This window comes from Mustela nivalis (genome assembly GCF_964662115.1).
Source record: "Mustela nivalis genome assembly, chromosome: 10".
Taxonomy (NCBI): Eukaryota; Metazoa; Chordata; class Mammalia; order Carnivora; family Mustelidae; genus Mustela; species Mustela nivalis.
The window spans coordinates 85267684-85283198 of NC_139029.1; the positions used below are offsets into that span (position 1 = coordinate 85267684).

At 34.0% G+C, this 15515-nt stretch overlaps 1 protein-coding gene across 7 annotated transcripts in view; it reads right to left on the bottom strand.

Moving 5' to 3' along the window:
- The window catches only part of COL11A1 (collagen type XI alpha 1 chain), a 204941-nt gene that overhangs the window by 4711 nt on the left and 184715 nt on the right, over window positions 1-15515 (bottom strand). For all 7 annotated transcript variants that reach the window (XM_082686179.1, XM_082686184.1, XM_082686181.1 and 4 more), the window contains 7 exons: window positions 8150-8203; window positions 7157-7264; window positions 6608-6661; window positions 6467-6502; window positions 6313-6366; window positions 4617-4866; window positions 1318-1430 (listed from right to left, as the gene is read on the bottom strand). In XM_082686179.1, the coding sequence (XP_082542305.1) occupies window positions 1318-1430; window positions 4617-4866; window positions 6313-6366; window positions 6467-6502; window positions 6608-6661; window positions 7157-7264; window positions 8150-8203 (669 nt within the window). The remainder of the gene's footprint in view (window positions 1-1317; window positions 1431-4616; window positions 4867-6312; window positions 6367-6466; window positions 6503-6607; window positions 6662-7156; window positions 7265-8149; window positions 8204-15515) is intronic.

The window sequence follows — 15515 nt, forward strand, 5'->3', positions numbered from 1 at the left end:
CCTGGACTATAGGTAATGAGATAAAGAGCAAAATTTGAGAGTGATCCTGTCAATTCCCACTTAGTGAAAACGATTCATTTTCTTCCTGTTTTTTGTTTTTTGTTTTTTTAATTGCTCAAAAAAAGTTGGGGGGGGGGCATAACCTACTGACAGTATATTAAGAGCTGAAGGGACATCGGTGGAACTCTTAAGCAAAACCCCTTCGCAAAGGAATGCCTCATAATACCAGCTGGTATCAGCCATCAAGACAAGTACCATCAGTATTTCTTAGTGAAGGGAAGCATCCTGAAAACATTCAGCCAGTAACTGAGGGTGCCATGCTCTGGAAAAGTCCTTGGCAAGAAGCAAGCCTAATCATCTCCTGCTGGGAAGAATATTTAGAATCTTTAATAGATCTGCATTTATTGTTTTGCTTTGCAAACATCAGCAAAACATATGGGTATCTAAGGCCTCACTGTAGGGAATTAGAGTTATCAGCGTAAGGGGAGGCATTTTCCATGTTCTCTGGTTCGTTGGGGGGCTACAGGAATTTTATTACGCTTCGCCACAGGCCACGTTTGGTTGGGAATCAGAAGTTGCTTTGCCTCTTGCCACTGCTACCCACCCTTTTCTCACAAACTTCACTTCTCTCAAGAGATTAGACACACCTAAAGCTACTTCTCATGCCTTCACGACTTTCTGTGCCTCTGTATGCCTATACCATTTACTAAGAATGTGATTTATTACAAGATTACAAACAAAGGCAACATCTATCACCAGAAACTGGAGAATACAATTATGCTAGTGAGAGATCTTTCCCTATATTAGTAATTTGTCTTCATAGCTTTAAAGATAGAACTCAAATGTATGGATACTGCTCAGTAAAAATCAAGAAATGTTTTTGAAAAGACTAAATACTTAAAAAATACGCAAATGCAGACAATACTTTTACTTTATATAAAAGATTATAAATTGTGTATTTTGAACATCATGTACAGCTGCGAGTTCTATCGTGTGGTAATTGGGATGAAGAATCCTATGCACGCACTAAAATTTGAGAATCAGCTGTGCTGTGTCATGGAAAAGCCATAGAATTTTAGAGCACAAGCAGGTGCATAAAGAATACATCTGGGTAAAAGATAAAGGAGAGAAGTATTTGTTAACTCTGTGCATCACTTTGGTGTCTTATTCATGTTTATGCAAATGAAATGCTCTAATTACCCTGTAAGAAAAGCAGATAAATGAAAATATGACAGTATAATTTTCCTGTTTAGTTCAATATTGCAAAAACATGGCAAGAACTGTCAACAGTCACCACCAAAACAGATTGGTACTTACTCCTTCAGATTTTTTGTCTGGATAAATGCAAGTCTCACCACCAGACGTGAAATTACAGTAAACTTTGAAGGAATCTCCTGAGCATCCTTGGTTAGGATCAATCCAATATTCACCTAGAAGTAGAAAAAAATATGTCATATAAAAATACATGCATAGGAAAAATGATTGCATTAAATATCAAAGTTTCTTAGCGAAATAAAGAATAGTTAATATTGTTGGATCTTTTCCCATGAGAATCACTTTATGTTCCTGGTCACATTGGGGTATGCATTTGAATAGTTAGAGTGACCCTTTGCCTTGCCTGAATCAAAGCTTTGCCCATACAGTCTGCCCGGAACACTCTGGTTCCTAGCACGTTTGTTAGTTTTCGATTTCAGCTTAAATGTCACCTCCTCAAATATTAACATTCAGTTTAGCCATTGTAAGTAAGTTGCATGCATATTGGAATCAGCTAACTTAACCCTAAATCTCATATGTTTTATTTACTACTTAAATAGTCTGAGTATAATAATCACTGTATTTTTCCGTGGTTTATTCATCTGTAACAATGGAGGTGATAGTATCTACTTAGCCTCAGGGATCATACTTTTGCATTACTTTATAGCATAAACTTCTTGTAGTAAATGTACCTCTCTTTGAATGACGGTGACCATTAAATTAGTAGTAGATGAGTAAAGATGGTAAGTAGTAGGAATAACAAAATTGTTTTAAAATAATTGACAATATAGTTTTTGTTGCTAACAGCGATTGAGAGATAGCATTGATGTACATCTGATGTCACTTTGCTTCCCTCCTACCATTTTCTATGCTGCCACATCATTTTAAATTTTACTCTGAATTATGTGAATCTACTGGTTATTAACTTTTCACATTCCAAAATCTCTTATTGCTTAGCTTGTACTAGAACTCTTAAAAACCTAATACCAATCGCTTTATCTTTTACTACTACTGTATATAAACAGGGAGAGTACTCTTAATAGTTAATTAGCTTCTACTATATGTCAGATCACTTGAAATATTTATTTAACAAAAAACATTTAAATTTTTTCTGATTGCACCATTTATAGATTTGCATCTGGAACCAATTGAAATCCTCAGGAAAAAAAATATATATATATATAAAGGTTGAAAATGATCAGGATTTTACGCATCAGGATAACCACTCTTAATGTTTGATACATTTTACAGTTTTTAGAAATTCTGTGGATTTTTTTTTATGTTCTGTTACCTTTTTTGTAAATTTTATTTTTTCAGTGTTCCAAGATTCATCTGTGGTATTTTTTCTCTTGATTTAATCTGCTAGTATTGCCATTAAATGTTCTTCAAATAACATAATAATAACATAATTACCAAGACACCTTTATTCAATAAATTCTGTATACTATGGATACCATGTACAATTTATCTCAAATTTATTCATCTCCTATTTTTACTATCAGGCCCCTAAATCAAGTCACCACAATTTTTTGCCTAGATTAATCCAACAGCTCCTTAACCAGCTTCTTTGGATTCTACCTTGCTTTCTTCCAAATTACTTCAAAGTCATTTTCCGCTTTGCTCACTACTTTTTAGCCATGGAGACATTAGGTTCCTCGAAGACACTAGAACCTTGTCTTCTTCAAGGCTTTCAAACTACCCATATCCTCTGCCCAGAACACCCTTTCCATTCTTTGCATAACTGGCTACCTCTTTATAGGTTTCAGCTTAAATGTTACCTCCTTAAATATTAACATCTTATTTATCCAAAATCGAATCATCCCTTACTTATCTACTCATTTTTTCCACAATATCTGTCATAATATGCTATAAATACTACTTATGATTTTTCTGTCTCCATTGTTTGATAATAGTAGCTCAAAGGCATTATTCCTTCTGCATTATCTATGAATCTCTGTCTGAAGAACAGTGTCTGGCACTGTTTAATTAATTAACTAATATTTAATTGTAATTAATTAACACATTGAAGAATTAATAATACTAGTTATTATATGGAAACCACAGAGAACTATAGCTCACGGTGAACTCTCCATTTTCCAAAATTTACAAAAAATTTTTCTTGATTTCCCAGGTTCTAATTAATCATATCATGTTTTATAACTCAGTACATGTTGTAATCTTTTATATTTGAATTTCAATAAAGTATGATTATCTTAGCTAGATCAAAGTCTGAATCATTCTTATAAATCACTGCATTACTACTGAACTGAATATATCTTTTTCACATACACATATTATACATTTGAAGACCTTGGTTATTAGTCTATATGGAACCCTTAGTAGCTACTTGTGTTTTAGTTTCAACAGGCTATTCTTGATTAAGAAAAGAGTTTATGACATTCTTCCTTTATGGTGGTGGCTATTTCTGAATCACATTGAAATTTTCTGTCTGTATTGAATTATTTAGATCTCAGTTACAGCATTCTTATATGATTGACAGAGAAAAATAATATTGTCCCAACAGTAAAAAGAGTGATAAAATATTTACACGTAAAGTGGGAAATTTAAGATGCCTGCTTGTGATCTCTGTCTCTGTCAAATAAATAAATAAAATCTTTTTAAAAAAATGGTAAGTATAATAAAATATCTTGATTATTATTACAAATAAATTGTTCACAGCTCGATTATTTGTGGATCCATTACACAAATTTTTGCCCCAAGCTATCTGAATTCTTAAATATTCTATTAACCAAATGCCTGCTAAACTGATAGGTCAAATACGATTCAGTTAAGCTGTTAATCATGTTAATTTTACTCATATCAATGTAAAATAACTTAGGTTATAGGATATAAATAATTATATACTAATGTGCACATGCATGCACACAAAAAACCTGTTCTATGATTGTTAGTACAGGGAAAATGCATTTATGTTATCTATAATCATCAAAAAATGGCAAAGGACTCTCTGAAGCAGATCTTTTTTTTGTTTTTTTTAAAGATTTTATTTATTTATTTGACAAGAGAGATCACAAGTAGGCAGAGAGGCAGGCAGAGAGAGAGGAGGAAGCAGGCTCCCTGCTGAGCAGAGAGCCCAATGTGGGACTCGATCCCAGGACCCCGAGATCATGACCTGAGCCTAAGGCAGCGGCTTAACCCACTGAGCCACCCAGGCGCCCCATCTGAAGCAGATCTTAAATTGCACAGTGTAAATGACTTTTTCTGTCTACAAGATTGGAATGAATAATTATCATTTGCTTTAGTTTTATTTAGATTCTATATTGAACATTTAACTAGAATGAAAGAGCTGACAATGCATCGTCGTAAAGTACATTTGCTGTGTCATTATATTATTAACATACCATCTGGGAAGTCAGGATGGCTGAGTTGCAGGTCTTTGCAAGTTCGGGCTGGGTTAGTCTGAGTACCCATTGGAAACTTCATATGTTCGATGTCTTGTTTCAGGGAATTGAGGGAGCCGAATATTTCCTCCATTCCATCTGAGTAATCAAGAATATTATCACCTGCATCTGCTTGCATGTTTTCAACATGTCTTCTTGTTTTTTTGGGTGACAAGATTGGTAAAGGCTGAATGACTTCGCCAGGTGGACCCTGGGAAAGAGATAACGTGCATGTAATTGCTTCTGAAGATAGAATATTCTGCATAAATATCACTAGTTATGTCACTGTTATAAGAAATTACAGTTGGTTTAGATTTTCAATGTTTTTCCTATTTTCAATGTTTTCTCTAATTGCTAATATATATTTATATATATATACATATATAGGTAGATAGATATGTAAACTTGGTAAGTTTTTTAAAAATAATCTAGTAGGGATACTAAAGTAGACACCAACTCTGATGATATCTGGAACTTTTTCTACATAAGTAGTGTAGCAAAAGATTTGTGTGAACATATGTGCATTACCTGATTATTTACCTCATTTACCTGTCTTACCTCCACAACTAGATTTTAGTCTCTGAAGATTAAAACACCATTTTAGGGTTCTTATGCTACTTAATGAATTGTCTATTGTGCTTGATAATAATTTATATTATGAAACGTTAAACTTTTAAAAATGCAGATTAACTTACTTCAAATATAAGCTAAAACTGCCTAAATTAAAAAGCTTAGAAAATGCAACCAGACTTGAATTTGCATTTATGGCAAGAGTAGAACTACACCAAATAGTCAAATCCATACCGGTATGGATTGTGTCACAAAAAGTTCTCTGTAGAAGTCCTAAGCACCAGTACCGTAGAATAAGACCTCATTTTGACATGAGGTCTCTGTAGATATATAATTAGTTAAGTAAATATAAGGGCATTAGGGTGGATCCTAGCTCAATATGACTGGTATCCTTGTAAGAGGAAATTTATGGGACACACAAAGAAGATGATAGGAAAAGATAGGAGAAGACGGCCATTTATGAGCCAAGGAGAGGACCATGGAACAGACCTTCAGCTCCACAGTCCTCAGAAGGAACCGATGCCTCCCACAGTCTGATCTAGGACTTGTGGCCGTTAGAACCGTCAGACAGTACATTGATATTATTTAAGCCATCTTGTTTGTGGTGCCTGTTATGGCAGCCCTAGCAAGGTGGATCTCTCACTTAGTAGTAATGTGAAGCCTGGAAAATGTCAGCATTAATAAATGTTACAAATTGCTACTGCTTTTTGGTTGAACATTATATACAGTAGGCAAACAAATGCCAAGTATCTAAACTCTTGTCTTTATTCCTAGTGTGGTCAGACATATATTTGTGGCATACAATCAATTGCTTTCATAAAATTGTGACATAAAAAAGTATGTCATTTTCTTGAAAAACAAATAAAAACTAGATTATCAGAATATATAGTTAATGTATCTTTATATATTCAATTAAAAGAAAACCTTGGCATGGGGACCTGATTACGTAATATAGTTGCTATTTCCTAGAAAAATCAGCACTTTGAGAAAATGCCTTTTTTTCCATCCTTCTTATAAATTCAGAGAAATCACTGGCAGTCTCAGGACGCTAACTGCCAGGACATCAGTCTTGTTACTCTGCACTTACCGGAGGCCCCGGAGGCCCTGGAAGACCACTGTCACCCTTCTGGCCGGCAGGTCCCTGTGGGGCGTGGGGTGGGCAAAGGAACAAGATAAATGAAGAACAAGGCATTTGAGTGGACTTCCCTGAAAAATGAAAACCCAAATGCAAAAGTACTTACAGCAGAGCCTTTGGTACCCTTTGGACCTTGAGGGCCCTAGAAAAAAGCAAAGGCAAAAGGGCAGATAAAAATCTGGAGAATTCATGACTCTTTGGTCTATTTACAAGTTTACTTTACAAAATTCTTTCGTCTCGTACTTACTGGTAAGCCTGGGGGACCAGGTGGACCTATGGGACCAGCAGGACCCGGAATTCCCTGCAGAGAGAAGCATCCAAATTAGAGTTTTCCTCAGCTAGTTTATGCACAAGATTAGTGCATAACAACACAACTGCAGGGTTTTGATTATGCAGAAATATGTAAGAATAGCCTAAAACTTTTCATTGTGAATCTAAGAAATAACCGTTGCAAGGTAATCTGTACTTTTTTCCCCATTTGCTTCAATGTCTGTATCTTTATAGATATAAAGCAGCCTTCAGAATAATAACTTGTATGTTTTGGAAATTCGATAAATTTTTGTGTAATTAACTACTGAACTATAATTTTTCGATTTCTAACTTATCATGTTTTTAATTTATTACTTTAAGATTAAGCAAATTTCTTCTTGAAAACATCACTGACTTAAAGAGATTAAAGATACTCTAAATCACCCCCTTCCTTGGTCATGTTTAATGGAATGTGCACATGTGCGAGTGTGTGTGTGTGTGTGTACGACTGGAAAGGAGTAGGAGAATAATTTATATCTTTACTCACTCCATCCCCCTTTGCTCCTGGAGATCCTTGAGTTCCGGGGAGTCCTCTGTCACCCTTTTCACCTTGTTCGCCTGGAGGACCAATCAGGCCAATTAAACCCGGATGTCCCTTTAGAAGGCAGAGAAAAGAAATTTAACAATATATAAATTACAACCATCTACTAAACTATAGTCATAAAATAATTGCACACTAAGTTTACAAAACATAAAAGTAAAAAAAAAAAAAAAAAAGAAACTTTAACCCTTTCTGAATGATATAAAGGATTAAGAACCTGCTTTTCTCTTACCTAACAGGATCATTTACTGCTTATATCAAGGGAGACTTTTATTGGTGGGGAGGAATTTTAGGAAACAGAATGCTTTCTAAAAGTATCATCTTCAGTGTTTCATTTACTTAAAATGAATTCTCCACTAAGAATTATTTCATTGATGAAATAACTGAAAAGTCATTATTTTCATAAGCATATTTTATATGAAATGATTTCTACTTTTCAGAAATTCTATAGTCCTTAAGAGACATTTGGAAATTTAAAAGTAATCCAAAAAACATTAATGGCCTTCTAAAAAGGCTTATTTTCTTTAATTATTTGGTGCAACTCAGCATACATTCTGGAAGATCAAATTACTACTTCAAAGGTATTATAGCTTAAATTTTTCATTTTCATGTTTAAAAACATGAAAATGGGCATTTTGTTATTCCATCTGTTTATTTTCTGAAGGGTTATTTTAGTATAACCATATGCTTTCTCCATATGGTTCCAACAAGGGGACATTGAAAAAAGATAACACTGAATTCTGATCCATTTTTCACTATGACTTTGTATATTTTCTCTCCTCTAAATTCATCTGGGAAACAGAGGATTGGCAGCTTTTTCCTTGGTTAGAAGGACAAAGATATTCTTTGAAATTTCCTTTTGAGTGATTTTAATATGAAAAATTATTGTCTCTGCTATTGGGATATCAAAATTGTAGTAACATGTGTTTTTACTCTCACCTTCTCACCCTTGGAACCAGGGTCACCTTTGAGACCAGGTAAACCAGGAGGTCCCTAAATAATAAGAAATAATAAACATACATAGAGTAGGTATGAGTTAGAGAATCATATTACTACCCACAGGGCAAGTTTGGTTTTGGTAATATGACAGAGTTCAAAAACAATTAATAATGATTAGTGCTTATTCTTCAGGATTCAAAATAATTTTGCTTGTTTAAAACTCTATGGTTTAATATTTAACCACAATTATAAAGCATCCTATGGACAAGTTGGACCACAGAAATGTGAAATTAGAAACAAGGCATGGTTTGCATGGTCTTTAAACTAAAAAAGGATAAATTTTTAAATAATTTTAGAAGAAGGGATTTTCAAATTATACATCAAATCAATCAAATATTTCGGTTGTCAAATACATTACAAAGTCAAATACATTACAGTATTTCCTGAAAAATTAAAAAAAAATCCCCAAATATTTTTGACAGTCAACTGACCTTTGATAACCACTTTTCCTAAGCAAACTCAAACAGTATTTTTAACTGTAATTCCTTTTATATAAATGATTTTATATAAATGATTTGTAAATTAAATAATAAAACAATTAGCTTTTTCATATAAACATCTCTATTTTACCAATTAACTATTTTATGGTCCAGGGATAACACATTTATCCATTTATTCTAAATTATATTTTTATGAAAATCATGTCATGCCTTCATCAACTAATTCTTAGTTCTTACCCCTGCCCACGGAATTATTCATATTAATGACTTTGTAACAAACATTTTTATATAAAAATCAGTGTATCCCATATCGAAGGTAATACAAAATATGACCCTTGTTCTGAAACTAATGACAAATGAAACTGGCAAGAGTTTCTGTCAGAAGTGGAACTGACACTAAAAGATGGTTAGTAAGGATGTGATTGATGAAATCAGAGTCAAGATAAGGCTACAAAATATAGGTCACTACTACCTGCAGTAGTAAGGCTGCCAGAAAAACAAAGCGAAATATTTCTACAGTTTCTCTATGAATTTGAATTATTTATATTGAATTGAATTTTAAAATTGATTCTTAACATGGCACTTAGGAATTGAATTGTTTTAACTTTTACCAAACTATACCACTGTATATAGATACTACTGGATCTTCTTCAAGGCTACCATGAGCAATTTTTTTCCTCTCTACCCAGACACTTTGAATCTTCCATGTGAAAGAGCACGTTAAGTCTCAGTTCATCATTTTTGTGAATTTAAAGTATTAAGAGCCGTGGATCTGACCCAAGTAGTATGATGTAATTTAAAAAGTATGGGATCAGAATAGGATAGACTTGGGATAGAAGCCAGCCTCTCTTATTAGCAATTTAAATTAGCTAACCAAAAAGAGCTTCAGTTTTCTTATCTATAAATCGAGGATTATAATTCCTATCTCCTTAGATTGAATAGATGAGCCTTTTGGATTCCTTAATTACTCACATCTGTACCTTAAACCAAATCCCTGATCATCAGGGGAAAATAAGAACAGGATTCGTACAATTAGTACTGTGTAACAATAGTATTTAGGACTAATACTTATTATATATATTTGTATTTGTTTTAATTTATGAAAGATTTGAAATTCTCTAAGTATATTGATATAGAAGTGGACAATTTCCCTACATCATTCCATTACCAATAGATACAAATTATTTTCAGGTGCTATTTTAAGTGTGAATGTGCCTAATAGTGATCTTTTTTAAAAAGATGTTATTTATTTATTTGACAGAGGAAGAGAGAGCACAAGCAGGGGGAACAGCAGAGAGAGAGAGGGAGAAGCAGTCTCCCCACTGAGCAAGGAGCCCTACGCGGGGCTCGACCCCAGGACCCTGAGACCAGGACCTGACTCGAAGGCAGAGGCTTAGCCCAGTGAGCCACCCAGGTGCCCCTAATAATAATTCTTCTAATAAGGAGAAAATTATTAATCCTCAGACATAAATTTATACTAATTCAGGTCAGACTTTCTTTTGTATAAAACTAATCATGCCACTTTGTTAAATCCCTTACAGACAAAAAGTAGATGACAAAGATATTACCAAATTTACTTCCAAGTATATTCTAAGGCTGGGTTTGAAAATCGAACTTTCATCTTATCTACTAACACCCTATCATAGTGGATCTCAAAGTGTCGTCCTCAAAGCAGCAGCATTAGCATCATCTGTGAACTTTTTACTAGAAAAGCAAATTCTTGGGCCTCACTCAGACCAACTGAATCTGAAATTCTCCAGTTAAGAGACCAGGGATCTGTTTCGTAAGTTTGATACTCATTACGCTTTGAGAGAGAGGGTTCTGTGGCGTTAGGTCCCAAACCAGGTTAAATCAATATGCAAATCAGAATAGCATAAAAAAATCTCATTTGTGTTAAAATAAAAGCATTACCTATTTAGTTCTACTAGTTTAATAATTTTTAAGTTAAGGGAATATATTTCACGTCTACTATTTTCTGATTTTATCAGAAATGCATGATGAATCGTGAGGAAAATAATGTTTCCCTATAACAGATTTTAAAAGGCATAATATCAATGAGTAATGGAATCACTTAAATAATTTCTTGAGACCATGTCACCCTCGGGATAAATGCCAAAGACTCTACATGTTAGAACAAGGTGGCATAAAAAAGTATGAAAAAAATGGTTCTAGTAAAAACATAGGTGCATGAAAGAACCATATGCTTGTACCAGTAGTAGAAACCTTTTAAGAATATTGGTTTAACCTGACATAATGTCAATTAAAAGTAAATATATTCTCCAGACTAAAACTATGTACAGGCTAGATTTTTTTCTTTCTTCACTTCTCATTCTACACTCAAACTTTTTTTGGGTGTATGATATACTTTACAGAAATTTTGCTCTAAGTGGGAGATCTGGTAGGGATGCTGCTTGCCAAACATCAATATTCTAATCACTGCTTCATTCAGTCTCAGGTCTAACCACACATTAGTTGGGTGACCTTGGATCTATCACTTACTGTCTCGGAGCTTCACTTACGAAGGTACTCTAATAGTAATAACTGAATCACAGTATTGTAATAATGAAAGAGAAATCACACCTACAAAAATACTGTATAAACAATGCAGTAGAGCATTTTTTGAAAAATTACAGTTATCAGTCAGGCTTCTCACCACATTCTTATAGTATAAGCTAAAATGGCAAAAAAGGAGAAGGAAAAGGACAAGGAGAAGAGGAGGGAGAAGAGAAAGAGGAGAAGGTTGAAGGTGAAGAAACACTGGAATTTCAATTACTCAGGCTTAATGCGAAATATACCAGACATGGTGTTCATGCATTTTAAATCATTTCTATAAATGTACATAAACGAGCTAGAGGAAATGAGGATTAATTCCTCTAAGCTAATAATTTCTTATGAACTTGCAAACATTATCTGAGGGCAAATTTACCAAGCAAAATAAGTTTCTTATCATTTTCATCAGGTGGAAATAGAAATTGGTAAAGTTATGATATTGATAGCAGTTATAAATAAGGCTCTGAACTTGGAATATATAAAAAATATCAATTGTGCATATAAAAATGCTATTCCAAGTACATATTTTCTATTTCCTATTTAGGATATTGCAAATTGAAAAACCCTAGGGAAATACATAATTCATAAGTAGTAAGTGAAAAGGAAAACAAGGATAATACATTCTTAAGTGTCTAGAATATATAATCAAACATTTTCCCCTGCAGTATTATGCTTTACAGAATATTTGCTTTGATATGCATCTCAAAACTCTAGTGCACTGAAGTTTAAAGAAACTGTAGATCCCGCACTATATTTAGAATGCAATATCATGAAATAATATTTAATTTGGCGAAAAGCAAATGCTTTACTATTTAAACCAGGTGAATCATTTTGGAATGCTACGTATCTCAACCCTGCCTACAGATAGTTCAAAGGTAGCATAAAAAAAAAAAATCAAACTGCATTCAGTAAGCCATCCTACCATTTTTTTCAGGCACTTACGGTTTGAAAAATAATGCTATCAGATATTTTATTTATCAGTATGTGAATAAAAGGAATGTCTGATTATATTATGGTAATTTTTCATCTCTTTTTCTTGTTGACTACCTGAAAATTTGATTCAACTTAAAAAATGCTTTTATTATTCTTTATATAATCTCATCATTGTCCTTAGCTTTCTGTTAGCTCTCATATGTACTAGTTAATCTATCCTCGGTTCCATATGGTGATTCTAAATATATATGTACATAAATTCATGCATTTATAGAAGTTTAATTTTTACTATGAGAAATGTCTAACTTTTAAAGTGAAAAATAAATACTGTACCATATCTGAACTCTAGTAGAGCTGATTACAGAGTAGGCAAGAACAAAACACGTAACATTTTAAAAGTTTTAAAAGATCTGTTTCACTCTCAACCCAAAGAATTTCCATTTTAAAGGTTAACATAAATTTGTATATAAAATACCTACAAAATACCACTTTAAGTAAAGTCAGTGTATAAGGAAGTGTATAAATGCTCTCTGATAAAACAAAAGCCAGAGGAAAAGGCAAGGCATCCATACAGCTGAACGCTCTGTTAAAGCACGATCATCTACCTGGGTAGCTGGCTATCTAGAGTGATGAAAGCACGTTAAGTCCTACTTACTGAACAGCTAAGTTGTGTTTAAAAGTTGGGGAAAGGGGAATGTTGGGTGGTATTGTCTGACTAGTGGACCCTACAGCAGGAAGTTTCAGGCAGCTTCTAGAAGGGCGAAAGAGACCCAACAGGTAGCTGCGGAAATACGATGATAAACAGGCTTCTGAAACGTGTGCAGACTGGGATGTGCATGTGAATATATTTATAACTGTAATGAGGAAAAACACATTATGGAAAGAATATTCAGATGAATTTCACATGGATTAATTTCAGAGATGAATGCAAATTTGTAAGAGTTTTGAAATCTCTTATTTTTACCTCCCACATTTTTAAGCCTTCCATACACATTTAAGCCTCTTTTTTTTCTCCTTTAATAATCTTACCATACTTCTGAGGAGGGAAAGGTCCCCAGAGGAAAGGGCATTTTAACAGTCCTACTCTGAATACAGTTAGCATTCTCTACTTGATTCTATTATAGTACTCACCTACTTTATACTCTAACTGCTGTAAGCATAATTTATTTATTGGTCCTTTTCATTTGTTTAACAATCAGTGTCTTTCAAACAAATTTAGTTAATTTTTTTTAAGTAAACCCTACTCCCAATGTGGGGCCGGAACATAGAACCCCAAGATAAACAGTCACATTCTGTACAGACTGAGCCATGCAGGCACCCCAAATTTAGTTACTTTTCACAAAAACATGAAATTGTTTATTTTCAAAACATCATTTCGTTCTATTAATAACTCTTGATTTGGTGCTCCTAGTGCCAATTAATGGTCTAAGTGTTTTATGTATAACTTATTTAATTAACATAAGAATCCTATGGGGTAGGAGATATTAATATCCATATTTAATTCATTTAAACGTCATAATATCCCATAAGTAGATGTTACTGATATTCTAATTTTACAGATGAGGAAACAAAAGCTAAATAAATAAATAAATAGGTTTCCTAAAGTCCAGCACATAAGTGGTAGTGTTTGTTCTTGAAACGAGGGAGCTTGCTTGAGAGTCAATGACCTTAACCATTAACCATAATCAAAAATTTACACTAAAATAATTTGTTCTTAGCTGAGTTGAAAAGCTGATTAAATTGCCTTAAAAAGCATCCTGAGGGCGCCTGGGTGGCTCAGTGGGTTAAACCTCTGCCTTCGGCTCAGGTCATGATCCCAGGGTCCTGGGATCGAGCCCCGCATCGGGCTCTCTGCTCAGCGGGGAGCCTGCTTCCCCCTCTCTCTGCCTGCCTCTCTGCCTACTTGTGATCTTTGTCTGTCAAATAAATAAATAAAATCTTAAAAAAAAAAAAAAAGCATCCTGAAGATGGTTTCTCTGCCCATCCTCACTTCATGAGAACCAACTAATTTTCATTAAAATTAAATATCATCAAACTAATTGATGAAATTAAAACTTTAATTTTCATTAAAATTAAATATTGTCAAACTAATTGATGCTATGAAAAAGCTACGGTCTAGTCACATTATAAGTCCTCTCTGATAAAAAAAAAGGAGCCAGAGAGAGGAGAGGCATGGTACCCATACTGTTACATTCAGAAGTTTTTCACTTCACTCTGCCTAAAAGGGTTTGCATTGTTCTGCCCCTTGCTCAGTAAACTCACATTTACCTAAGAGTCAAAAATATAAACTTTTACAAGCTGGAGTCAGGTGGTATGTCTGATGGTTTTATTTTTAATATTATCGGAAGGAAATCTTCAGCATGATGTTTTTTATTTCATCTGGAGAAAGGTCAGAATACTTATTGGAAAATCTGAAATAACAAGAAAAAAATCTCTGGCAAATTTTAAGGTGACATTAAGGTGAATTATTTTTTTTCCAGGCTCTGACTCTTCAGTTAAGAGTTTACCATATCTAAGGAGAATATTCCTTATACAGTGGCACAGACCTGGGCTTCAGCCAGGTCCCTGTTCTGATGCTAATGGCGTCATGTGCAGATTTGATAATCTCCGGCTTGAGGTCACTCAAAATTTGATAACTTTTATCCTCATGCAAAAATAAATGATCTTTAACTTTTCAGTGAAAGTTAAAAAAGTTATCTCTGTAACATGAAATATTTGCTTTATTTTGTGACATTTTTACTAAAAGGAATGGCCAAAATTCTTCCACAATAATTAAGATTAGGAATCCCAGTTTTGATGGCATTCTGGGTATGTAATATATTCATGATAAGAGGTATTTTTGTAAAATGTAAATTGCTCTACAGAAGCATTTGACTATTTGAATCAATACGCATCATGTTTGTATAATGCTTTAGGTTTTATTAGCTATTTTGATTAATCCCTTTACATACAACTATTTTGGGACAATGAATTTCAAATGCCTCTACAATAAAATAGAATCTGTCACTAGAAAAAATGATTTTTTATTACAGTTTTTTTTTTGTTTGTTTATTAGAGAGAGAGAGAGCACAAGGATGCAGACTGGCAGGCAGAGGAAGAGGGAGAAGCAGACTCCCCACTGAGCAGGGAGCCTGATGTAAGGCTAGATCCCAGAACCCCGGGATCATGACCTAAGCTGAAGGCAGACTCTTACCAACTGAACCACCCAAATGCCCCCGGAAAACAATGACTTTAAAGGCAAGACTTAGATTTTCACTTCCACCTAGGTTCGGTAGCAGGTTTAGCCTTGGCACCTATAATGAACTCCTATCTATGAACAGTGTATGCTGGTCAGTTAAATGCTCTGTTGCATAGCTCAAGCATTTTTTGCACATAGGGTTTAT